Below are 25,673 nucleotides of genomic sequence, written 5' to 3' on the forward strand. Positions count from 1 at the left end.
GGAGGGCCACAAAGATGACCAGAGGGCTGGAGAACCTCTCCTATGAAGACAAGCTGAGAGAGTTGGGGTTGTTCAGCCTGGAGAAGAGAAGCTCCAGGGAGACCTTATAGCAGCTTTCCAATATCTGAAGGTCACCTACAAGAAAGCTGGAGACTTTTTACAAGGGCATGTAGTGATAGGACGAGGAGGAATGGCTTCAAACCAGAAGAGAGGAGATTTAGAATAGATATTAAGAAGAAATTTTTCACTATGAGGTTGGTGAGGCACTGGAACACATTGCCCAGGGAAGTTGTGGACGCCCCATCCCTGGAAGTGTTCAAGGCCATTTTGGATGGGGCTTTGAGCAACCTGGTCTAATGGGAAGTGTCCTTGCCCATAGCAGGGGTGTTGGAACTAGATGATCTTTAAGGTCCCTTGCAAACTAAATGATTCTATGATGATGCTATGATTCTAAGTTGACAATGCCACAGCACGTGCATGCTTCTACACAAGAAGCTTCTTCATGAAGAACTTACCTAGGGTATACTCCAGCCCTCATTAAAATAAAGCAGGTTTTTTTCACTGACTATAATAGGCTTTGATCCAGCCTCCATTCGGAGAATAAAATGGGGGAGCAATGAAAAGCAGGAAGCACTTTGTATGTCACAACAATCAGGTGTAACTGAAGTAAACCCCTGTACCTTCTGTATGGCAGATTTAGAGCTTTACTCCCATCACCCACTTTCCCATTTAATAACCTAGACCCTTTAAGCCCCGTTCACACTAACATACGTACATCTATGTTATTGAGGGTGTTGAACTCCATTAGATCATGAAGCCTCTTGAAAGCCTCATTGGGATACTGGAAGTTGAAGGTAGAGAATGGTGTATTTGGATCATCAAAAATGTCAAAGTCTGCAAAATCCTTCTCCTCCTGTGTTTCTCTTGGAATGCCTGAATGCACAACAAATACAAAAATACAATCTAAATGTTAGGTCTGATGAAATCCTTAACTACCACAGATAGACTTAAGAGTTATATCAGAGACAAAACATTTCTAATGTATAATCACCATGTCATTATAAAGCTTCAAAGGAATAGCTAGATTTAGCATCAGGAACTGTGTGCTCACCTGGAGCTTTGTATTTCCGGAAGTTGATGTTAGCCAAAACAAAATGGATTATAGTTGGACAGTCTTTATCTGAAGAGGTATCCTTTGGTTTGAAAACATAGCACTCCTTCATGCCCTCTCGATCAAATACATTTGGGTCTATTTTCGGGAAAGGAAGCTTGTTCATTTTGGCCCATTTTTCGGCAAGTAAAATTTCCTGAAAAGATAACAAAGACTCAGGTGCATATAAGCACCCACTGCAAAGTGAGATTTTATGTAGAGAGACGCAATTTACACCGGTTACTAGAAGCAGTTTTATTAACTCATGATTCTTTACGGCAGTACTGATCAAATCAATCCTTGTATAGAACACCCAGTAGGGCAAACTGAGCACCTAATTCAGCCTGTCTACCTTCACCACCTGTGATGATTCACACAAATGAAAGAACTGTTCTGTCACATAAATCTTTGGGTGAATTTGCAGAGCTGACAGCTAGAAAAAACCATCCGTAATTCTAATTGCAAACTGAGTATTGGTGCTATGGAAACCAATGAGAGTTAATAAACACCAATCCACGCGTTGTTATGTTCAGAGTCACATCATAGCACAGAATAGAACTTGAAAGCATGCTAAGTGAAGAAGTAAGTCTGGAAAACAGGCTTTTTTTCCTTGTGACAACTCAGTAAACAAAATAATTTGTAAATAATGACTCAAAAGTGTGTAATGAGGGTGTGTGAGAGGGAGGAGAGGGAAGGTCAACAACTTTAATCTTGGTTTTGAATTAAATAGGACCCTTCTTTGGGCAACTGTTTGGATACGCAAGGGATTAAAAGATAGTGGGTGTAAAATGATATAACAAGAGTAGAGTCATTGACTTCATCTGGCTCATTTCCCTACGTGTTGGAGTAATAAAAGTACGTTAGAGCACTACCATACATACAGGCCAACTATTGAATTGGCATTTACTCTTTGTAATGCACGCATTACCAGTAAACAGCCAGTAAACAAAACTGGTTTCTGTCCTTTAGGCCATTAGCATACAGCCTCTCCTGTAGATTATACCTGTGTATTAGCTGGAGGTACGTCACTCTTCTTATACACATATTTGCACTTCAGAAATAATGAACCATTCCCTTCAGTGGTGGCTTCATAAAAACCTAAGGTACAGTTTTATTTTCCCACTGTTTTTTCTTGCGTAAAAGGATTTTGCCTTTTTGAAATTAGATTTTACAGAAAAACCTTCAGGACACTACTTGACTTCCAACCAATCTCTCCATGTTATGTTCCCCAAAATGGAACCAAAAATTGCAGCTGATGGAAGCAGAAAGCTCAATGCATAGGCTAAGAGTAACAGAGATGACTATACACAGCCTTTTGCAGAGACTCCACATGCAGAACATTAACAAAGGGAGGAAAAAGAAGACATTCAGAGGAGATGACAGTGCTGTGTCATTAAATTTAGCTGATAGGGAAAATAGTCATGACAAAAAAGGAGACAAATTCTTAAACAAATAGAAAATTAAAGGAAGAAACAGACTGTGGGATTCAGTCAAGGAAAAATGAAGAATCTCAGCAGTAGTAAGACTCTTCACAGTGTTCGATTCTTACAAGTAGTCTCCAAGACACTTAGAGATTACAGAAGTTACTCTTTTTTATTCTCCTGAAGCTTGTTTTTCTTTGCATTTAACAACACTGATTTAGACTTCATTTTGCTACTGCTGTTATTTTCTAATGTTGTTTTGGGGTTTTGTCCCTCGATAGCAAGAGGAAGAAAAAAAATGCTCTCTTTGCTCTAATTGAAATTTGTCTGTAAAGCAAAAAAGAATGCCAGTTGTTTCTCAAACAGGTATGTTCTCTTGGTTTCCCTAAAAAGAATCTAAAAATTCCACTTGGGTTTCAAATATTTATTGCTTCTTTTTTGAGTACCTCACAGTAGTTTCGTAAGTGCTGCTTTTTCTGTGTCAGCTACTAAAATGATCCAACATTAAGCCTTTCTGACCAGTTGGAGCTGTCTCGCTGTGTAGGTCGTACAGGTTGTACAGACTGAAAGATGTGCTTTCCACACCTGCTACAGAAAAAAGCCATGTAATTTAATTTCTATTTTTCTGTTGTTGCTTTGCTCTGGCCTGAATGTATTTAGGAATCTTACTTAAACCAGTGCTGGGGTTAACCTAGTGAGATATAAATGAACAGTTAGCCCCACTTCCAAAATGTTATATATTTAGCAATACCAGAGCGACTGAGACACATTTCTGCAAGATAATGACAGAAAACTATTGATTTACATCACAGCATCACAAAGGAGAATAGCTGTACAGAGCCAGAGCACTAGCACAATGGTAAATGACTTAATTGTTTAATACTGACATAAAATTCTGCAATTCAGCGTGAAGGCAAGACTTCCATGAAAACAACAGAGCTCCTACTTCAAACAAATTATATTAATTAGCCTTCTTGGTGTCAGTTGTCTCATGTGAGTCATGTAAACAGGAACTGAGGCAGAGTGCAATATTCTGCCTTGACGTGGAAACAAACTGCTCCAATGCTGTCGATACAATAGCACTAAGGCCATGAAATGTGCGACCAGCCCAACTGGAAGAATACAACCGAGTCAAACTTATTAACACAAAGAAAGGAATGGCCTATCTTACTTACTTTGAAAGGAGGACTAGAATCACTTGGCCTTGCTGAAAAATCAAAAGAGATGATGAGATCAACGCCTCTTTGAGGTCTTAAGATAAGTGGGTACGGCAGGTTGAATGTAAGCCCACTGTCCACTATGTGAATCTTTTTGCTCTTCACATCTAGTGGCTCATATATCCTCTCAAACTCATCAGGATCTGAGCAGAAGAAATGAAAACAAAACAAAACAAAACAGGAACACACCAGTTAGGAATCGAAACTGTGATGGGCTTTCAAGTGTTTCCCCAACTACTCAAGGTTCCACCGAATTCAAATTTTACAGTATCCCAGCTAAGCGTACTGTGAAATCATGTGTGACCTGAACTCTTGCCTTAACAACTGGAGAATACAGGGAAAAAAACAGAGCTGGATGGTGTATACATGAAATTTAAGCATTGGGCAGAATTACATGTAAGCCACTTACTGCTATTACTGTCATGGTATAATATAAAATATTTTCCTATATTTAATGCCCAAACTCAGGGCTGAAGAAGATGATGTTTCCCCTTTAACTCCAATATTCCCTGGGTGCAGCTCAGGAAAAACCAAGCAATTTTTCATAAGTGTCTTTGCACTTATCCAAGTCTCTGGATATTACTACATGATCTCTGCAGTACTTAAGACTGTTCTGACAGTCTTTTCTTGCTCTAGGTCTTAAAAATCCTTGGGTTTGCCTTCAGACTAAAAACTAATGCTCACATCTGTAGAGGGCAGTGTAATCTAAGGAATGTTGAATAGAATAATATAATTATTTCTTGTATAATTAAATTTCCTAGCACCTACATATTGGTGATGGAAGTAATCTGAAAAAAGATATTTTAATGTGGAGATAATCCATCAAAATAGTTCAAACTGTAGTTCCTACCAGGATCCTATCAGGATTCATCAGAAAAAAATGTTGTTATGAGCAGCAAAAAAATCTCAGAACAGATATTTTGACTTTTTATTTCTGTTATTATTATTATTTATTTGAGGGCACTTAGCTAAGTAATGAGGCACCAGTTTCCTAATATTCACCTTGATTTCTAAGGGAGAAAAAATTTTCAAATTATTGCCTATTGCTAAAGGGCTAAGTGTGTTTATAAACCTATTTTACCACCAGATATATTTCATAAAAATGAATTAGCATACACCAATGAAAATATATTAGTGTTTATCAAATTCATCATAACTAAAAAAACACTGGTAAAAAAATACACTTACTGCAGATCCTTTTAGCACAAGTAAACCAGCTATGTTTTCTCCTTCCTTTTAAAGACATTTCAAACATAATTTAACCCTTGTTGACAATACAATTTCTGAAAATTGCAAAAACGTTTTTGTTCAAGTTTTGCATTATCTTATTTTACAAAATTTTAATTTGAAAGTCAACAGTGATCCTTTAAACAAAACTTGTACCACCTATAATAATGTTTGTGATGGGAGTGTTACTGCATACACAAACTTCCTACCAAAAAGGCATTGAAGAACAAGATTGTTCCTATTGCTTCCAGCCTTCATGACTCTACGATCAAATTTATCATCATAATTTTATGAGATTTTAAATGACAAAACATAATGGCATCAATAAATTTATAATGACCACATAGATTGTTTTTATTAGTCATGGTCTTCTGTGATTACAGGAGAAATTCAATGAAAGGTTTTTCTTTTTATTATAATTCATTTTAGAAATACATTTCTAATATTTGAACCAAGAAGAAAAGTTCCAAAGTGTAACTTGTATCCATGTTATGGGGTGAGAATTCAAAAAAGCAATGGAAATAATCCAGTGTTATTTTTAAAACACGACTTTAAAAGCAGACTTAGACTGTAATTTGATTTGATTTACACAGGGTGTGGAGCCAGAGGCCAGAAGCAGCACACAGTGCCCCAATGAGACAATGCAAGCAGGCAGACTCAACTGTGGGTCAGGGCACTGCAGGTGAGCCTGCAATTGCTCCTGGGAGAGGTGTAATGTACAATAAGCATCCCTGATGCTAAAAGAAGCATCACCTACTCTATAGCCTACACCGGATAAGAAACCTTTGCTCTTTTTATACTTTACAACACATGAATCCAGGACAATCATTTTATACACTCTAGGAGCCCTGGTAAGTCAACCCATCATTATTCAAACAGTATGAAGACTGAATGGAATATTTATGCTCTGAGAGCCTGGGACATTAATTTTCAGCCCATGCAGACTGCTTTTATGAAAGATGCATCCATATTACGAGAAGCTTTCAGTCCATCAAACAGCAAACTGGGAGAAGCACAAGATGTTTATGAGTACAGCTTTGTGTGAAACCAGCCCAGCATGCCTATCTGATTTGCAGTAATCGGATACACAAACGGATATTAAGAATTGTTTGGAAATAAAAAGAGAGCATGTTCTAGAGATCAAACTTTGTCACAGATGGCAGCTTCAATGGATGCATGGGAGATGAAAAGGGCATTTGCCACTGACGTACGTCTACTATAACAGAGTTTCCATAAATACTTAAATAAGGAAGTGGAGATTATGAGTTATTTTTTCCCTATTGTTATTCACTTGGCATTTTCTCAAGTGATTTTGGTGTGTTGTAATATCAAGGCACAGAAACAGAACAACTCTGAGTTCACAATGAAATCATTCACAGGGTGTAAAGTTTTAAAGTGTACTTCCGATCAATTAAGAAAATGCTCAGCATAAATAGAGTCTGTAGCAAAGCGAAGGCAAGCATTTTACTTTCAGATCAGCAGCTGGGATCTCTGCTGTACACACTGCAGACCCTAAATTCAGTCCTCAGTAATGACTGTAACATCGACTTAGGTCTGCCACAGTTCATCTTCTGTGGTACAACTCAGTGGTTCTACAGAAGGTCTGAGACCAGTGGAGATGTGAAGTATTATTTATATTTATGTTTTTGATACATTTATTTCTCCTTTGGAGTGTCTGTTAATAAAGAGAAAGTAAGTCCTAAAGCAATTCAGACTTCTCTCTGTACTCAAGCTGATAGGTAAAATGCTAGTGGTAGGAATAACTATGCAAAGCTTAACTGCATCCAGTGCCTTGGTAATATACAATATCTAGAATTTACATCAAAGTTTCCTTTCTGTCTACTCCTCTGGACTTCTAGGCTCTAACATATATTAGCAAAATTCACAGCATTAAAATCTGGATACACTTAACCACACTACTGAATGACTACATTTTGTATTAACTACAGAAATTTCAAGGTTTTTTTAACTACCCTTGACCATAATATTGCAACAACTCATAGATGTTAGATTTGTTAATTCAGGTTTATGAGTGTGGGCTGCAGCTAACACGAAAAAAAATCACAGTTATGTCAAACTTTTGCCAGACATTTTACCCAAAGAAATTTCAAGCACTTAAGAGTAATAGCCTCAGAAGTGCAGGCTCGTTCTGTCAAACCAGCATTTTATTTCAATTGAAATTAAAACTGAGGAAGTTGCTGGTTGATTCTGAAGATTATCCACATCTTAATTATGCAAAATTCTCATCAACTGTCATTTTTTCCAACCATACATTTACTACCCGCTTTCCTGCCTCTTTTACAACTACTATAAATATTAAGATTACCCAGTTGTAAACACCTCTGAGATGATAAAAATATTTAGAAAGTGGAGCGCAGATGGAAATTACTATACAACCACTCAAAGGGATTTGTTACATTAACAAATACACATTAGAGCGCGTCTGCAACTTAAGCTTTTAAACGACATCTGGTATTTGCTATTGCATAATGACCAGCTAGGACTATCTCTTTCCTCTGAGGAGAAAATAAGGGATGAAGTGACTACTGTTATTACAAGGGACGGTTAGCAGTGCTGTGCCACTACACAAGAACATGGAAGAACACCACTTTCAGAGATTTGTAGTTCCTTGTCTTGATGGATGTCAGTAATAATCCACAATAATCTAAAAGTATTACAGATTGTATCACAGAAACTGTATGTAGAGACTCCACCAAGTATGCATCTTCACTGTGACGTAACCTTTCTATAGGGAAAGACAGCCCATTGCTCTGTTGCCTACTGAGGAAGAAAAACAAAAAGCACCAGTGCCAGAATAATACTAAGAAATTCATTGGCTCTAATTGAAAAGATTGTAATGAACACTATCTATAGCAAATCTTCAAAATACTAATCAAATGTGATTCATAATTCTCTGCAGCTACTGTCCCAGACACCATATATTTCATGGAGTGGGGGAACACAATGAAATTCTTTTGCAAATTAACATTTTTCTGAAATTCTAATCTTCCATGCACATTCCTGCTTCCTGCTTATGCCAACGTGACACATGGATGCATCTACACATCAGTCACACCAGAAATGTAAATGTACCTGACAGATCAGTCACACTGAGAAGAGCAAAGCAAGGATCTACAAGTAAAGTGTGTTGCCTCCACAGGTTTTTCAGAGGAAGACAAAGACAGCAGAAAAGCTACAAAATTTTTGGAACAGGGAAGCCCTGTAGGAGGACAAGGAAAACTTTTATTTCCACCAGAAGGCTTAGCACCAATAAGAGAAAAGGAACAACACAGGATATCCTTTGGAGAAGTCCAAGAGAGTGAGAAAGTGGCCTTAGTGAAGGGCACCATACACAAAAGCAGCTTGGTCACCTCTGCCAGCAATTCCCTCAAAACAAAGAGCCACTTCCCCTCCAAAAGGTACTGACTGTTCTGCACACTCTGCCAGGGGACATGGGAGGTAGACAGCAGACAGAAGTCACTGTGCAGTGCCCTCTGTTACACCCAAGTCACCTCATAACCTCTGCTGCTGACCAACACCTATGACCACCGCTACAGAAACATTCTTCTGTCTTCAAGTATGTGCTGTTGTAAGCCTCATAGTTTGATGTTAACACACTGAGAACTTGCTGTTTCTGGTTTTACTAATGAATATGCAGCAACACAGGCTTTCTGTGAACTAACCTGCTACAGCTGCATCTAGTTCATCTTCTTCCACAGACTCCTGAGTTAGAAGGTCTGCCAGAGGAGAGAGCGGGTAACAGCTGTTGAGGTTCAATCCCAGCATGAAGTTGTGCACTTTCCCAGCACGCCCTTCCCTGGTGTTGAAAAGGGCACTATCACCCACCAAAGCCATCAGCATTCTCTGCACCCAGCTTTCTTGGCTGCTGTTCTGATATTCTTGATTTGCCTCAACATTTTCTGTGCCTGTAGAGGAAAATGAAAATAACCAATGGTGAAACAGTTGATGTATAAAGTACAAAATCAAGATTTCTGTGTTTACTAAAATAAAGTCCCTACTAAAATAAAAGGAACTGGGTCACAGCTTTCTTTAAAGGAGATGTGGACTGAATGATGGAGCTTTGCTGCAAGAATTTCAGAGGAATGGAGAGAAACCATGCTCTTAAGTTCACAGGCCAGAGAAACTTTTCATCTGCAGTATAGTAGCGTGGATATGTCCATCAGGAAAATAGATTTGAGAATGTGTTAGATGACCTGAACCAGACTTAATTAGTTTGGATGGCAAGGGAAATGACAATATGATTTTATCTGTGCAAGCACCCAATATGCAAACTCTCTGGGGCTCAGGGGTCAGACTTGAGACACCAAGATCCATGCTCTACGTAGACCTGAATTCATCTGGATGCCTACCCTTCTCCATCCTTTGCTGACTGCTAGAAACCCAGCTTTCCTTATGAAGGCAAAGTTAGTCTGCATAAAAGAGAATGTTATAGCGCAGGAATTCTAAAATACCTGAAAATATCCTTTCAGTAAACTGCAGACTAGAATCAATATCTGGTTTTAATTAATTAAAGAGCAGAATGAAACATCCAGACTTAGATGTCTACAGCTAGCTGTCACAGAAAAAAAATTACCTTGCATTCATACTGTCAAAACTTTGACTTTTTGAGGTGTTTTGTATAAGGACATATTTCAGGCTTAGGTTAGATACTTCAAAACCAGCACTGAAACATGCCTCTTCAATCCAGGCTTTAAAAGAGCTGATTTTTATATAAGTAGAAAGAAAAACAAGTATCAAACACCACAAAGTTTAGAGGCCCAACATCTGTACAACAATATTCTATAGAAGTGGAGGGATTACCAAGTGTTTACAAATCACAGATTTGTAGGTTGTCCACTATGTCTACAAACTATGAGTGAAATGTACTGTTTTGTGCTGGCTAAATTGCTTAAACAGGAAATCCGCATATAAATACAAAATGCGGTATCACCCTCTCCCTATTATTTAACACATAAGGGGAACTGAAGAAGTAATCATTTAACTGAGCTAATGACATAATTCACTGTCTTATCACACAAGATTTTATTTTCTTCCTGTAGATCATAAAATTACAAAAAGCTGCATGCCCATCTTTGCTTTAGTTGTTAAAAACATAACCAATTTCTTCAGGTGAAAATCACTATTGTCCCCAAAAGTATCATCAAATACAGAAAGCATTATTAGGGTGAGACAGAGACCCTGACTAAAATCACAGAAATCCCCAGGTGGTTTAGATATGTAAGGATAATTTTCAACAGGATCTTTTCTTCCCACTGTCCAGTGTTCCCCTTGGGGTTGTGTCTCTTCTGGGAAACCCGATTTGGGCATTGTTTAAAACACTGTGCCAAGCAGTAGGAATTTCCTGTATCAGATGTCATTTGTAAAGGTGCTAGAAGACATCTATGAATGCTGCAAACACAAACTAGTAGTTGATCAAGGAACCCTTAAGAACAATGGGTAGTGTTAGTTTACTGGGCTGATAACAATTCGAACATGCCTCTGAGCTCAGTAGCTTGCTGGCAACAGACTTCTGGAAATTACTGGCTCAGCAAGCCTAATTTTTCGATGTATGTGAAATTGTAGGCCTCTGTGAAGTCCTGTTGGGCTGATGCCAAGACCGAAGATATGTGAGAGAATCATTTGATAATCCACTTGAGCAGGAGGCATGAACTCAAGCCAAAGGCTCTCCTGACGTCTCTTGTTCAACATTTCTCTATTTTGCTGAGCCACTGGTTCCTTTAAGAGCCTTGGGCTAGGCAATTAAGTTTTATCATTGGTATAAACGTGAGCAGAGATCTCGATATGAGACTATTGGTAAGACTAAGGAAAACCAGCTATGGCTAATTACCAACATTCACAAACTTGACCATACTACATGAAAGGTGATGAAAAACGTAAACTATGAAATATAATGTGAAGATTTCCTTACCTTTTGGATGCTGTGATTCATCTTCACTGTCTGAACTGTCATTGCTTACAAGGTGCTTTAGTCTAATATTTTCTGTTGAAAGAAATATAAAATTACCTTAAGCTGCTAGGATTTCATTATCAGAACAGCTAAGAATTTCAAAACAATTTGTCTTCATAATAGAAAATACAGCTGAAGAGATTCAATATGCTGTGGACATCTCTATGTTTCGAATCTGATGAGAACGTATTGTCTTTAGCCTGCAATTTTTGAAAAGCTCGTGCACTAAGCAGATTAGCCACAGGGCTGAGAAAACAAAATGTAATCCTAAAGCAGTATTTACCACTCACCTCTGCACCACCTGACACATTTCATTCACCTTGATTAAAATTTAGTTGTACAGCTTCTGTCCTCTCAACAACTCCTAATGATCTAGGAAGACAATTTCTGTTAATTACCAGCTAATTAAAAACAAAAAAATGAGGAACGCTTAACCTCATTCATACATATATGAATGGGTACCCTTAAAAATGGGGGGAAAACAAAAGCCAAGATAGTTATGAAGTGTCACTTGATCACGTATGAAAAATAAAGGCCAATGCAGTTACACGGGTAGAAAAGACAATGGTTTTCGTCTCATAACATTAAGTGAGAGAAATAAAAACAGAAATGAGTGAATTTCTCTGGAAAAAATCTGCTTTTTGTTAGGGTTAACATCTTTCTTTCCAAAACAACCACAAAGTCATGGTTAACTGTTCATTTATATCTCATGGTATTATTTTGAAGTCAAAATGAGTACTGAAAAAGCAACACTCCTCAGGTAAGGTTTGTAGTGGAGGTGAATTCATGTGAAAATGGATTATAGGCTGACAACATTGTTTTCGCTAACTATGGAGGCAAGCCTTTTTTGAAATACAATAGGTTTGCAATGTTTTATCAGCAGCCTCATCTTGGAAGCTTGCAACCTGCGGAGACTGGAGACAGAGGCTGAAGTCCAGTGATGTAACTTTATCCAAAAGAAGACTTTTGAAAACTAAACCCCTTTATTCCCTAGTATAATGTACGCTAGGAATCATCTCTAATCAAAATTTGAAGCCAGTTAAAATAAACTGAAAGAGGGTTGTTTCCTAATGAACTTGAACATATTAACAATCATTTTTTTTCCATTAAAAAAATGAAAATGAAAATAAAATAACATCTACTTTTTCTCAAAGAAGGATAATGTAGATGTTGGTCTCTGGTGACATATACCTGCTTTGCGCTGTAATTTCCAACAAATGCTGCAATTTCTACCAAAAGCAGTATCAAAACAATGGCAATTTCACTTTGCACTTTTTGCTTAAGTCTTAATCTAATTCCTATAAGCACACCTGGCTGAAAGAGAAGATTGAAGAGAGAGTCACCATAATATCAAGTGCAAAAAACCTACAGATTTATTACCCTTGGTAATGGATACTGGATACAGATGACCACCACAGTTGCTTTTTTTCTGAAGAGGTTTATGCCCTCTTAAACTTACATACAACACTGTAAAAATCCCCACAAAAACATAAGAGCTTAGTCACCATGTATTTTCCCTCAAATATGTATTTTTTTTAATACTTAGTGGGTTCTCAATCACTACTCAAATACAGTCAATGGACAAACATGCACCAAAGACAAACATGTACAAATTCTTGAGAGATGACATAGGAGACAGGTCAAAATAAAAATCAATCACCAAAAAAGTAAGCTAACAAAAACAAGAAATGCAATTTTTGGACATCAAATCATCTCTTTAAACCAACCCCCATGCATAATTTATTATTTACTGCTTCTAGGTGTGATTTATACATGCTAGGTGCAACACTGGCTTTTCTGATGCCCACTGGCATTTTGCCATTTATTTTGGTCGTACCGAAGTTTCATTGGGACATCTTCAGCCCTATTTAATAGACTGTCATTCAAGTCACATTAGTATTTTCACATCTTATTGCACTTCAAAGCATATTTCTTTAATTATATGTGAAATGAGCCACAGATGAGAGATAATATTCTGTCTCTCAACATCTTAAAAATCAGTAACACAGACTTTTCCACTATCAAATTTATTGACAAAGATTCTCCATTAGTAGGTGTTAACACTCATGAGGTATATCAGAATTATGAACCTGGAGGCACAGGTCTTATTTTCATCCATAAGTAAGTACACTATCAAACAGCTATTAGGAGACAGAGGCTTGGGGTTTTTTTTGTTATTTTTTTAAAATCAACTCAATCTGCATTTTTTCTCCACACTCTTCAGAAAAATATGGCTGTCTAGTACAATTTATTTATTGTATATTTCCCTGTAATGCTGTCTTCTGAATAGGAAAAAAAGTGTAAAAACTCCTTTCATTATCAACTGCATTCTCAAATAAAATGCAATAAAGCCTATCCAAACTAATTTACCATTTCTTCATTAGGAATGAAACTGAAATCATTAAATTAGTAAGCAAAGGATCAGATACCGACAGGTGAGTTGTGGTTAGAATGCAACAATCTAAGAATCCAGAGATGATAAAATTTGGTTCACTTTCCTAAACCCTTAAATAGTACAGTCCAGTGTCAAGAGACTACACAAGTAACTATCAAGTATTTGTCAGCTTCTGATCTCCAAAAACTAGCATAACAACATAAAAAAGGGAGTTGGATTCTTTTAACTTCATGAAAATAGTTGGATATATGCACATGACTTTCAGTACTTCGGATACTAATCAGAAACAAAAATGAAAGAAAAGAAAATTACTAACCCTCTTTCCCTGACCTCATCAGCTTCTAGCAATGTAGGCAATTAAAGTTACTTGAATTCCACATTCTTAAATGACTACCAGCAGAGTGCCATCCTTCCACAGAATGAGAGTGCACTGAATCTTCCTAGTAATTGTTTTGCATAGTAGAAGAATTATTTACTATTACCTAATTCTTCTTCCATGGTGGGACCTTTATTTTGAGAATTGGAGACACCAAGCACTCTGTTAAACAATATAGAAAATGCACTGCCCCAGACACCTGAAAGGGAAAAAGTAAACAATGAATGGAAGCTGGTAGAAGAAAAATATACTGCACTATTTACGCAGTTGCTTGCTCTCTGAACACAAGTCTGATTTTGAACATGCTCAGTAATAAGCTCAGATGTACATATCAGAAACAACAACAACAAAAAAAGGGAATGCCAATCCATGCCTGTAAAATCTTTCAAATGGATGTTTCCCAACAAATTGAGAGCTCTACTTCTTGTCTCACACTTTGTGTGATTGCATTTAAAAGCCCTTGTCCATGAACTACTGAAATTAGTTTTATTTTAAAGTCTCTTTCTGTCACATACTCACCCATCAAGAAATGCAAGGGATTTTCACTATACTTCTTCACCACTGTCCCCATAAAAAATTTGCTGCCAAACAAATCAGGAGACATAAAAGTACCATACTTTGCCATACCGATCTCATACGGACTGAATTCCACCCAGTCTGCAAAATAAGAAACAAAATTGTGCTTAGCTACCAATCTCAACCTGAAGCAAAACAGAAGATGAGTATACACAAATGAATGAAACCTCTGCCCAAGTAAAGAAATTTGAGTTAAATGGGAAGCTAAACAACTAACAGGGATATCTCTTAGGTTGCGCAGAAGTCAAAATTTTAATTTCAAATGAAGTGCAGTCTAATGTCACAGCAGAGAAGGAATATTCATTCTCCTTCTCTCTCTCTTATCACAACAAACTTTGGTGAAAAAATATGATGTTGCAAAGACAGAGGTATAAAAGTAGTGATCATGAACAAGAAAAACAAAATGACATCTGGTTTTCATCTCATGCTTCAATATGATTCCCTGTCATGTGAAATGCAACATGGGTCTAAGTTCCAAGTTTCTTTTCTTTCACTGTGATCCTACCAAAAATGTAGAGGGCAGTGACAAAGGTGCCAGAAAATTTATTTAGTAGAAGTTTTGAAAGATTCTAGGAGACGCATTTGGACTTCACAAAAGACAAAAGTTTCTACTGACATCCAATATGAAAAGACACGGCTGAGAGGCAGCTGAGAAATTTACTAATATGAAACGATGCAGAACATATTTTAAAAGTACATGCCATTTTAGTGCATAGAGAGCTCAATAAAAATATAGAATCAAATGTTCAAATGCATTTTCTGATCTTATCAGAAAATTTCAGAAGAGATTTACATTCTATGATGTATGCCTTTTTTGAAAATAGATTTTAGATTATTTTGAAATATTTTCTTTGATATCAGTGGAGTTGTTTACAGCAGAGAATTCATTTCAGAAAGGGAGCAATGGTGAACAAAAAATACCCTACATTTTTAGTATTTCACCCATTCATCTATTTTGTCTTCCTTATTTTTAGTAGTGATTGATTTGACCAATTCCGTAAACAAATTAGAAATAATTCAGAAACAGAAAAGCAAAAGGAACAGCTTTGAAAAATCCCCACAAGTCACAGGATGCCATACACTCCTCAAGATATTCAGTGTTTCTGTTGAAGTGTTAAGCATAAGATTAACCACTTGTCCTGAAAAGAAAAGATTTAATCATGACTGCCGAGAGTTTTGTTTCATGGGGCAATGCTTATCTATGCTAAGTCAAATACAACATCCTATTTTCCAAATAAACCACCCACAAATCTTCACATTTATTGGAGAAGAATGAAATTCCTTTGAAGATCCAATCAAGGAATTTACTGGCATTTTCCTTTAGATATCTAAACAGGAATTGGCAGAACCATGTATTTCAGAACCATGCTGACAGCAAAACAAAATTTAGAATTAGAATTAATTTAATCTGTGATAATCCACTTTCATTTTTGTATTTGCACTGAAGATGATTTCTCAAACTACATATCCTGCCAGGGAAATAAGATTTCTGCCTTAAAATTAAAGAATTTCACCATTAGCTTCTGCCATTCCAGAAAATCCTTGAGACAGTGGCCAATTAAATGAGTAGGACTCAAATGCCCCAAGAGACAAGAACTCTATACCAAGAGAAATGTTTAGTGGTTATGTCCCAGTAAACTGGGTTACTTCCTTGGCTTTGGCTTAATCCAAAATGTACTAAAGTCAAACCTCTCAACTGTATTCTCTGCACTTTGGATGTGGCCCTGATGTAGGTTGGATCAAACCTCTACACTGCTTCATATGTGCTGAAGATGCAACAGATTTTTCCTGCTCTCAGGAGGGAAAACAGAGAGGTAATATTCTGCCAACATTAAGCATTTGGCAGGCAGGACTGGGCACACAAATGCACGGACTGTGGTCACACACTGAGACCAGATTTACTTTACAGTCCAGCCTTGCTGCATGCGGGCAGATCAAAACCAAGTACCCAATCCAGTACGTGTGATGAACATGGCTAACTGAGCACCGATTGAAAGATCCTTCTGAAACCTGGAGCCTGGGATTTGAGTGCTATGAATCCATACCTCAAGGCAGCCCTGCTTCCCAAATGAATTCTGTAGCACTTTCTAGTGTGGAGCAACACACACACTAACTCTCTGACAGACATAAGTTTACTGTAATGACATTCAAGAGCACAACCCCAAAATCTAAATTTTGACTGGTCTGGCATTGCAGCAGCAGCAAAGTTGATGAACAAGGCTATTAGGGGAAGGCAACACGCAAAACTAAAGCCAAACGTTAAATTCCACTCCCTTCTTTAACACTGGATCTTCAGGTAATTTCTTAGCACTAAAGAATCTATCTTAATTAAAAAAAAAAAAAGAAAAAAAAATTAAAAAAAAAAAAAGAAAAGCTGTCTTTACCTGAATCCCTGTAATTATGTTTAGTTAAAATGATTTACCCAGTTTGGGTATGGCTGGCGCCACCTGGGTCAGAAATGCTAGTGGTAGGGAAAACATGTGGAGCCTGGGGCATGAAAGCTATTAGCAGCTGCATGAAATCTTGCACCATCGCTCCCGGAAGGAATTTTATCTGATATAATTACTGCATTTCAAGTTGAAACAACATGAAAGATCTCACCTACATCTATAATCTAGTAAATAAGAAAGTGTAAATATTTCTGTTCAAAACTTACTATATATTTCACATCAAGAATAGCTGTTCAGTTCCAAAAAGAGAAAAAAAAGCTTACAATAGAAACAATCAAGATCTAGCATCCTATATAATGATATAGATGATTACCTCAAAAAAACAAAAACAAGATCCATGGGCGGATCTGTTTTAGACCAACAGGTAAGGCTAGAGAAATTAGACCAGCCTTCCGGTGCTTTGGGTCTTGCTTAGAGAAGGCCATTATTAACTAAAGATAATTTTGTTTTTAAAACGGTAAATAAGTAACCCAAATAAAATGTCTCAGAAAACAGAAGCTCATAAAAAAACATAATAAAAACATAAAAAATACTTCTATTTTCAAACAAAAAGGTTTCAGTTTCCTAAGGAGAAAAGTAGACAGTTCTCCCGTGAAAATTTAACCTAATTTGCACCCTCATTTTCCATTACGGACAAAGTTTTGACAGTAACTTTTCCAAATAATCTTTTTAGGAAATGTGGATACAAAGTCTGACGTATAAACCTTGGGCAAGTCACTTGGTATTTCCCTCCTCAGTCTTATGTATAACTATATAGACATATATCCTTTCCTTTGTACAGCACCTAGTGCAATTGGACCCACTCTCAATTGAGGCCACTAGATGGGATTAAAACCTGTGAAATAAATAAAAGCAAAAGCCTCTTTTGTGTTACCAACAGTACTTTACACCGTGAAAGAAGTAAAAAGAGGCAGTATATTTTTGTTGAATTCTAATTTCATTCTTCTTAGAAAAAGAAATAATTCTGTATGACTGAAGATAATTCCCTTTCCCGGTTTGATACAGTACTGTTAAGCAGCCTTCTGCTGTTTGTGAAACACCAGCTTTCTTTTTGTCTTGACTCCTGCAATGCACTTAACTGCTTTGTGGATAAGCAATATTCTTTTCAGTGGTACAAAGTAATTTTTTTGTAATACATAGAGAACAAAACTTGGCAACCACTTAACATTTCACAGAAACCTGAAGAGGCTGTTATGGTGTCAGACTTATTTTCGGGTTAAAAAAATAATTAAGGCTTACAAAATGGTCTAAGAATAAGTCTCCAAACCCAAATGATAGAGAAATATAAGGCCATTGACCTAAAATACCATGTGTTTGTCTTTCCATGGACAGGAAAAGATGCATCTTAAAAGCCAAGAAAAGGCTCAGTTCCATCATATGCCATGAGGAATATGCCCGTTTGACGCCTGTTCTCCTGTAACCTTGGTGCAAATACTGCACCAATCGAGTAAGTACCCACCTACCTAATAATATGATCTCTACCCCTGAGTAATTTCTTGTTATCAGACTCTACTGTTAGATTCCCAGAGGCCACTGAACACAAATGTGTCCAGTTCCCAAACAGCTTTTAAAACTCACCAGAACAGTCCTTATGATGTGCCTGTTTGCTGTACCCTTCAACATCACCACTTCCTTTTCTTTTTTTAAATTAAAATCTCCCTGTACTCAGTTCATAACAATGCAAATTTTATTAAGCCCCAAAGAATGTTTCATATCATGGCAAATTCCTTCCCAATCCTTGCCATAAGATTAATACTTTCAAATAGCAGGATAAAATTATTCTCAGAAGTATTAAAGAAAGAGGCTTTTTTGTCAGCCACGCACTTCTCTCTTCTTTTCACAAGTGACTCAATACACAGATTGAAAACATACCTGCAAACATAAGCTCTGAGACATCTGGTTTGACATGAAGACATGTAAAGAGTGGGAGAGCACACTGTGCATTATTGATTTTCTCTTTCATGTTGCTCAAAGTGGTGTCCATTCTCTGCATGAAAAGAAAGACATTATGTCCAAACGGATCCTATAAAGGCCTGCTGCTATTCAGGAGACTACTCATTTCTCTGAAATCCTCAAAGAAGGAAAATGGACTGTGTATGTATTTGATAGATAAAAAGTGATCTGAGCACAATGCAAATGGTATGGAATAAGGTGTGGAATGTCCTGGTTTGAGGTAAAACAGAACCCATTTTCTGTTCAGTAATTTTGCGTTGCAGCTAGGCCTCTTCTAACTAACTGAATTCTTAGAAATTAACGGTGTCTTTTTTTTGACAGTGTCCACTCTCAGACTGATAAGACCTGATGGTTTGTAATTTATGCCAAGGAACGGTATGCAGAGAGGCTCTTGCTTATACTTATTGCTGTAACAACCAAGGTCAGCCAATTTTGTTATTTGCCCTGTTGGAGGGTCGGAAGCGCAAAGCACAGAGGGGTTACACTGGCAGGAAGCAGTGGACAGAACAGGTGACCCAAAACTGACCAACAGGGTATTCCATCTCATCTGCTTTATGCTCATTATAAAAGCTGAGGGATCAAAGGGTCAACTCGTTCTTCAACGGCCGGTGTCTGAGGAAGAATCCAGATCCGGAATCCAGTTCCCATCCATTGCTGAGTCCAGTCTGGGACTTTCCCAGTGCCTGCCGGTGACGTGACTGTCATCCTGGGAGCTTGATACAGTTTTGTATATATTGTATATGTTTAATTATTTCCCTTTGATTATTTTATTAATATTTTCATTAAAGTAGTTTAGTTTCTGTTCTAAAGTTGAGTCTCTTTCTCTTCCTCCTCTCCCAGAAGGGAGATGCTCTCCCCCTTCTTTGAAGGGAGAGAGGTCAGAGGGCATCTGTCATTCGTTTCAGCAGCCAGTCTGGCCCAAACCACAGAATGGACAGACTCAGTTACTTCCAAGAAAAACAGAACAGAAGAATTTGTAAAAGTAAGTAATCTGCTTGAATGCCTTTTAACTGCATAACTCAGGAAGGAAGGAGTGAGAGAAGACATGATAGGAAGATGAAATAAGCACGTGTTATAGAATCCAAAATAATGTGGCCAAAAAGAAAACAGTGCTGCTGGACAAAGCAAGTACTTTCTCTCTGCTTCTGTAAAAGACAAAAACAAGGAAAAACCTCTAAGGCACAACCGCCATTAATGATCATGTAATGTTTTTCAATCCATTCTGTTTCTGAAAATCAGCAAAGATAACTAAGAAAACCAAATGGACTATTAAGAGGCCTACATTTACTAACCATGGATCTGCATGTCCCCCATAAAATATTCTGAAGTCTACAATCAAGAAAGACGAAAGTCATTATGACATAATAGTACTATGATGTGTTATCTGTGAATAACCAAAAGCCTTATTCACATTTTTCACTAATTTTGTCATGTTCAGATTTAAGCTAAACATTTGCATTTGTTTAACTCTTTAGTAAACACGGACTTCTAACCAACCTCACAGGATCATTAATATCCCTTCATTGTGAGAAATTTATCTAATATATCACAGTTACTAAAAGCTGTGTTGCCCGTTTTTCAGTATTTTAGAATTTTTCAGTATTTTATTTAGAGTGTTTAAAATCTAATTGCAATGTATAGTCATGAAAGATATAAGTGTATAAAACACATCTGTGAATCTATTAACACATTTCAATCTTATGATAAGATCAAATCTAAATTCTGCTCACCTGACTCATTTGGACTTGAAGCCTGTGTGCCTGATTCAGTCAATCAGGATTCGTCAATAATAAAATACAACAGTCTGAAGCCCTCCTATTGTCTCATTTCTCAGAAAAACTAGTCATAATAAATAGAGATGTGGATCTTTCACCTTGAAATTAGTATTTCGTTAAGTAAATGCTGCTTTTCTTATAGCAAACTGCAGATAAAGAGGTTACACCATTTTGTAATTTTTTGTTGAAATTGCTTGAGCAGTAATAGATGATACACAATGCTAAGAGCTTGTTGCAAATACCCAGTGGTTGAGCTCATTTCCATTGCACATCAATGCATGATGTTTTTCCAGCTTTTAAAGAAATAAGTACCATTCAGAGAAATAAGTACCATTCAAAGCATTTTACAAGTTTCTTATCCAGTATCTGTTCAGCTGTAATTTTAAATATTCCTATCACTAAACGTGCTTACCAAGGTCATCTCAAAAAAACAGTAACAGTGGTTATTACGCAATAGTTTCACAACTCTAATAATCATAAAAAAATGAACTCACATTATGGATAAGTGTTTCACCTATTAGCATTCCAAAGATATCTGTGAAGGTGACAGGCTGCCCTGAGCTTTTCTTATTCCACAGTGATTCAATGTAGCGTTTGACTTTCTGAGGAGTGAGCAGCAGAAGTGGGTTGTGACTCACAGAGTTCATCAATTCTTGATTGATCTCCTTTGGTCCTTTTTCTGGAAAATCTGGGTGTGAATACAAAGTTGACATGTACCTGCAACAGAAAACAGGCTCTGTAAGTATGAAAGCCTGTTTCAATGTCAGCTGCCCGAAACATACAATAAGCTCATAAATAATTTGATACAATTACTGATTAAATCAGATTAATTTACTCACCATTTATACAGTAAACTTTTTTTTTCTCAAGGCACAGAAAGCTAAACAATTTGTTCTAAATGTAAGCATACAATCAAACACTCAACACACATTTCCATAATGTGTATGATGTCAAAGATTATAGCATTCCTTATTTATCTGTTTAAGGAAAAATGGACAGAATCATCATAAGCTGAAAATACAGCTTCTCATATTGTCACAGCATACATAAATTTGTCAGACTAGAGGTCCTAAAAGTACACATATGCAGTTCTTTCATTCTAAGATGTACCTCTCTCTGTCACTCTCCATTTCATTATCACTATTCAAAAATTCCTAAATTATATTAGTATATAACTTGCTTTCCAGGATCTAGATGTTTTCATAGTAAGATGAAGCACAATAACTGCAACCTGTGCAGAGATTTAATTGACTCCGAGGATTCAGAAGAGGCTTATCAGGCAAATATTGATTTTGTCACCAAGTAACTCTGGAAACTGAAGGTTTGTTTACTCAAAACAAAGTTTAGACACACATGCAGACAAGTGTGGTTTGCACTTGGTTGGCTTAAGTAATGCTATCGGTGAAGACTCAAGATAGGCTGCCCTAATCTACAAGACGCTCATTTCCTTATTATTTATTCAATTAGCTGGCTCAGGTATACATACCATACTGCAGGCATAATTCTGCACATATACACTGTGCAAGCTTGGCCCTGAGATCACTGCCCAGCAATTTACCTGACAGCATGATGAACTCTGTCACATGCATGATGTAAGAACTTGATTCATTAGTCCTTGCGCAGTCTCTAAAACTTAGCACGCACGTCAGGTTGTGGGTGGAACCCGTGCAGCAGCAAGCTTCCATGTGAGCAGAGAAAGGAAAATGAAGGATGAAGAATTCAGTACAAGGTTGAAGCAAGATGACAGAAACAATTAGGGAAGTAAATGCATTGCTCCAAGGTTAGGCATGCATCTGAGTGAACAAGCAAAAACCTGCCTCTCCCTCCAGGAAAGGAACTCTCCACCCTTCAGGAAAAAAAAAAAAAAAAAGAAAAAAGAAAAAAAGAAAACAGCACTATTCCCAAGTAATAGACTGCATAGAAAATAAAGAAAAGAAAAGGAATGCCAAAGTGTCAACTTATTTATTCATCCAAGCAAGGAAAGTCTGAATATGTGACATCACCAAGACAGCAAAAGAAAAGTTGTTTAAATACAACTCTTTCCAACATATGTTTCTGAGTGAATCAGTTCAAATAATCTTGCTTTTAATATAGATTTTATAGGTTTACATTAGATCAACTATGTATTCACACCTGGGTTTTCCCACAAAAGGACCTCATGGCCAGCTGACTGACATCTTTTCAGAATGGAGACTACATACCATTCCCTAGAAACACAGTGAAAATTTTTCACACTGCGTTGCACTGTTCAATTGCTCATCATCCAGTCAAATGATATCTTCCACTTTTTACAAATTTAACAAAAGTACATCTGGGTCTCTCAATTGACAGTGACCCCCAAACCAATAGTGACAGAAAAACCAGGTTCCAGGGATGCCAACCTTTTATAGTTCAATCGGAATGAGAAACTTAGTCTAGTTCATAGACACTTCTGGCATTTCAAAACCTTCTGGCATTCTGAAAGCTTTCTATCTAGTCTGAGAGAGGGGAAGCAAGCTTCACTCTAGTGAAAAATAATTGGAAAAAAACCACACAAGGAATAGAACAGATCATTGTCTATTTCATAAGAGTTAACAACTTTGGGGCTAGAGTATTTCCTTAGAATGTGTGGAATCAAAATTCATGTGCTTCCTTAGAGTTAAGCCAGGGAATAAAGCTCATCCTGGGCAGATTCCATGCTCATTTATATTTAGCTATTCCAACAAAATTCTTTTTCCCTTACTCTTGAAGAAATGAAACACTAATATAAACTTGTAATTTAGACTGGAAGGAACATTGAGGTCTCTATTTCCACCTCCTGCTCAATGCAGAGCCAACTCAAAAGTCAGATCAGGTTGCTCAGGGCTTCGTTCAGTCAAGTTCTACTTTCACACAAAGTATTCACTGAGTCAGATAGAGAGAGGATGACACCTTACCCAACAGCATCTTGGGTTGTATCAGAAATAGTGTGGCCAGCAGGACTAGAGGAGTGATCATCCCCCTGTACTCAGCACTGGTGAGGCCACACCTTGAATACTGTGTTCAGTTTTGGGCTCCTCCCTACAAGAAAGGCATTGAGGTGCTGAAGTGTGTCCCAAGAAGGGCAATGAACCTGGTGAAGGGTCTAGAGCTCAAGTCTTATGAGGAGCAGCTGAAGAACTGGGGTTCTTTAGTCTGGACAAAAGGAGGCTGAAGGGAGACCTTATCGCTCTCTACAACTACCTGAAAGAAGGTTATAGTGAGGTGGGTGTAGGTCTCTCCTAAGTAACAAGCGATAGGGTAAGAGGAAATAGCCTCAAATTGCACCAGGGGACGTTTAGATTGGATATTAAGAAAAATTTCTTCACTGAAAGGGTTGTCAAGAATTGGAACAGACTGCCCAGGTAAGTGGTTGAGTCACCATCCCTGCAGGTATTTAAAAGACATGTAGATGTGGTACTTAGGGACTTGGTTTAGCAGCAGTGCCAGATTAACGGTTAGACTTGATGATCTTAAAGGTCTTTTTCAAATAAAACGATTCTATGATTCTACCCAGCCCAATCAAGTAAAGACACAGCAACGCATTCCAGTGCTTGACCACTCTCAGTGCAAAATAATTTTCCTAATAGTTTATCAAATTTCTCTTGCTGTAACTTATGGCCATTACCCCTTGTCCTTTCTCTGTGTGTCTCCAAAAAGAATCTGTTTTCTTTACAGCTACCCATTAGGTAGCTGAAGATAACAGTAAGATTTCTCGCCACCACTACCTTTGCCTGCTCCTCAAAGCTAAACAAATCCAGCTGCCTCACTTTATGTGCTCCAGTCCCCTAATTGCCTAGGTGGTACTTCAATGGAATTAATCCAGTTTGACAGCACCTTTCTCATACGAGGTGGCCCTAAACTGGATTCAGATGCAGTGCTGGTATTCAAACTGATACATAAAAAAATACTGGTTATGATAAAATTGTATTTTGTGACATTTGGTTTACTCCCTTGAAAAAGTTAAAAAATTTTTTAAGATGTAACATCCTCTACTGCAACCTGATCCATTGACATTAAAACCAAGTTTTAAAGTAAGAAAAGTCTGCAATTTTTCACTTAATGAAAAAAATGTAGTGTTAAGGAGTCCAAACAGTTAGGAAATTTGGATTGAATTTGTCAGCTGTCTTTGGCTGATGAAAATTACACAGCTTTTAAATATGTTACATCATTTCATTTCAGAAATATCAAAACAAATAGTTTCAACATTTGTAATAAGTGTAATTTGGGACAATTTTTATAAAAGCCAAGAAGACAAAAGTCTGCAGGTTCATAGCACTGGGCAGGAAGAAGAGAAACCCTCTCATTCAGAAGAGTGGTTGAGGAAGACACAATACTAGGGTTCAAAGCATTCTGCTGCCTACAAAGACCAAAGCTTATAACGCCCTTTCACACAGTGACATCACTGATTTTCTCCTGGTGATGTTGTTCCTGTTGTCCTGGCTGAAGAATTCATTGAGTCAGACAGGAAGACACCGTAACTACCTGATTAGGACATCCTAATTGAGACATCTTGGAAGATCTTTTCTTCCATCTGACTAACAAACTATTTTAAAAAACAATGTAATTTCTAAATTAGACAGTGGCAATCCATAGCAGGGTGCCCTGCAGCATGGCAGTGAGTCGGTATTCTTTCCTACAAGGTGAAATACCTCTACTCAAATTGGCTTATGCTAAGAAGCAATCAGTGAACAGACGTCCCCAGCAACCCACTATGAAGGGGACTACTGAGTCTAAAATGGAGCAAAAGATCTTTCAGTGATTTTGAGAATATCTGAGAAGTGCCCCAAACATATACAATCCATTTTGGGTTGAATGAATCATCATCTTCAAATTGCAAGAAATTTTTTTTCCATTTCATCAGAAAAATAAAACACAAAAAATATTTCGGATTTATACCAACAGCTTGAATTCTTAACTTTTTGGTTATCAAGATGAATAAATCAGTTACAGGGTCCGAGTATGTACAGTATTGGCTGTTATTACAGAAACATCGCTGCATATGTGTAGCACCTCTTTTCATCCATGCCTGCTATTAAAACTCCTAGGAAGATCACCTGGAGAGTGAGCTGTCCTCACCCTTTGAAGCATTCTGAAACACCTCCACCCACAGATTTGCTTCACTGACCTGCTATGCTGCAAGACAGCTGGATCTGTATGTCTTTCCC

General features: G+C 37.3%; 1 protein-coding gene across 1 annotated transcript in view; it reads right to left on the bottom strand.

Annotated features, from left to right (window-relative positions):
• Positions 1 to 25,673, bottom strand: part of PLA2G4A (phospholipase A2 group IVA) — a 74,255-nt gene that overhangs the window by 2,941 nt on the left and 45,641 nt on the right. Inside the window, exons 8-16 of the mRNA XM_082484375.1 lie at positions 21,003 to 21,225; positions 18,653 to 18,767; positions 14,274 to 14,411; positions 13,861 to 13,953; positions 10,945 to 11,016; positions 8,699 to 8,941; positions 3,747 to 3,931; positions 1,112 to 1,307; positions 776 to 933 (exon numbers count right to left, since the gene is read on the bottom strand). Coding sequence (XP_082340501.1) covers positions 776 to 933; positions 1,112 to 1,307; positions 3,747 to 3,931; positions 8,699 to 8,941; positions 10,945 to 11,016; positions 13,861 to 13,953; positions 14,274 to 14,411; positions 18,653 to 18,767; positions 21,003 to 21,225 — 1,423 coding nt within the window. The remainder of the gene's footprint in view (positions 1 to 775; positions 934 to 1,111; positions 1,308 to 3,746; positions 3,932 to 8,698; positions 8,942 to 10,944; positions 11,017 to 13,860; positions 13,954 to 14,273; positions 14,412 to 18,652; positions 18,768 to 21,002; positions 21,226 to 25,673) is intronic.

Source organism: Vanellus vanellus, assembly GCF_965231255.1.
Source record: "Vanellus vanellus genome assembly, chromosome: 5".
NCBI lineage: Eukaryota > Metazoa > Chordata > Aves > Charadriiformes > Charadriidae > Vanellus > Vanellus vanellus.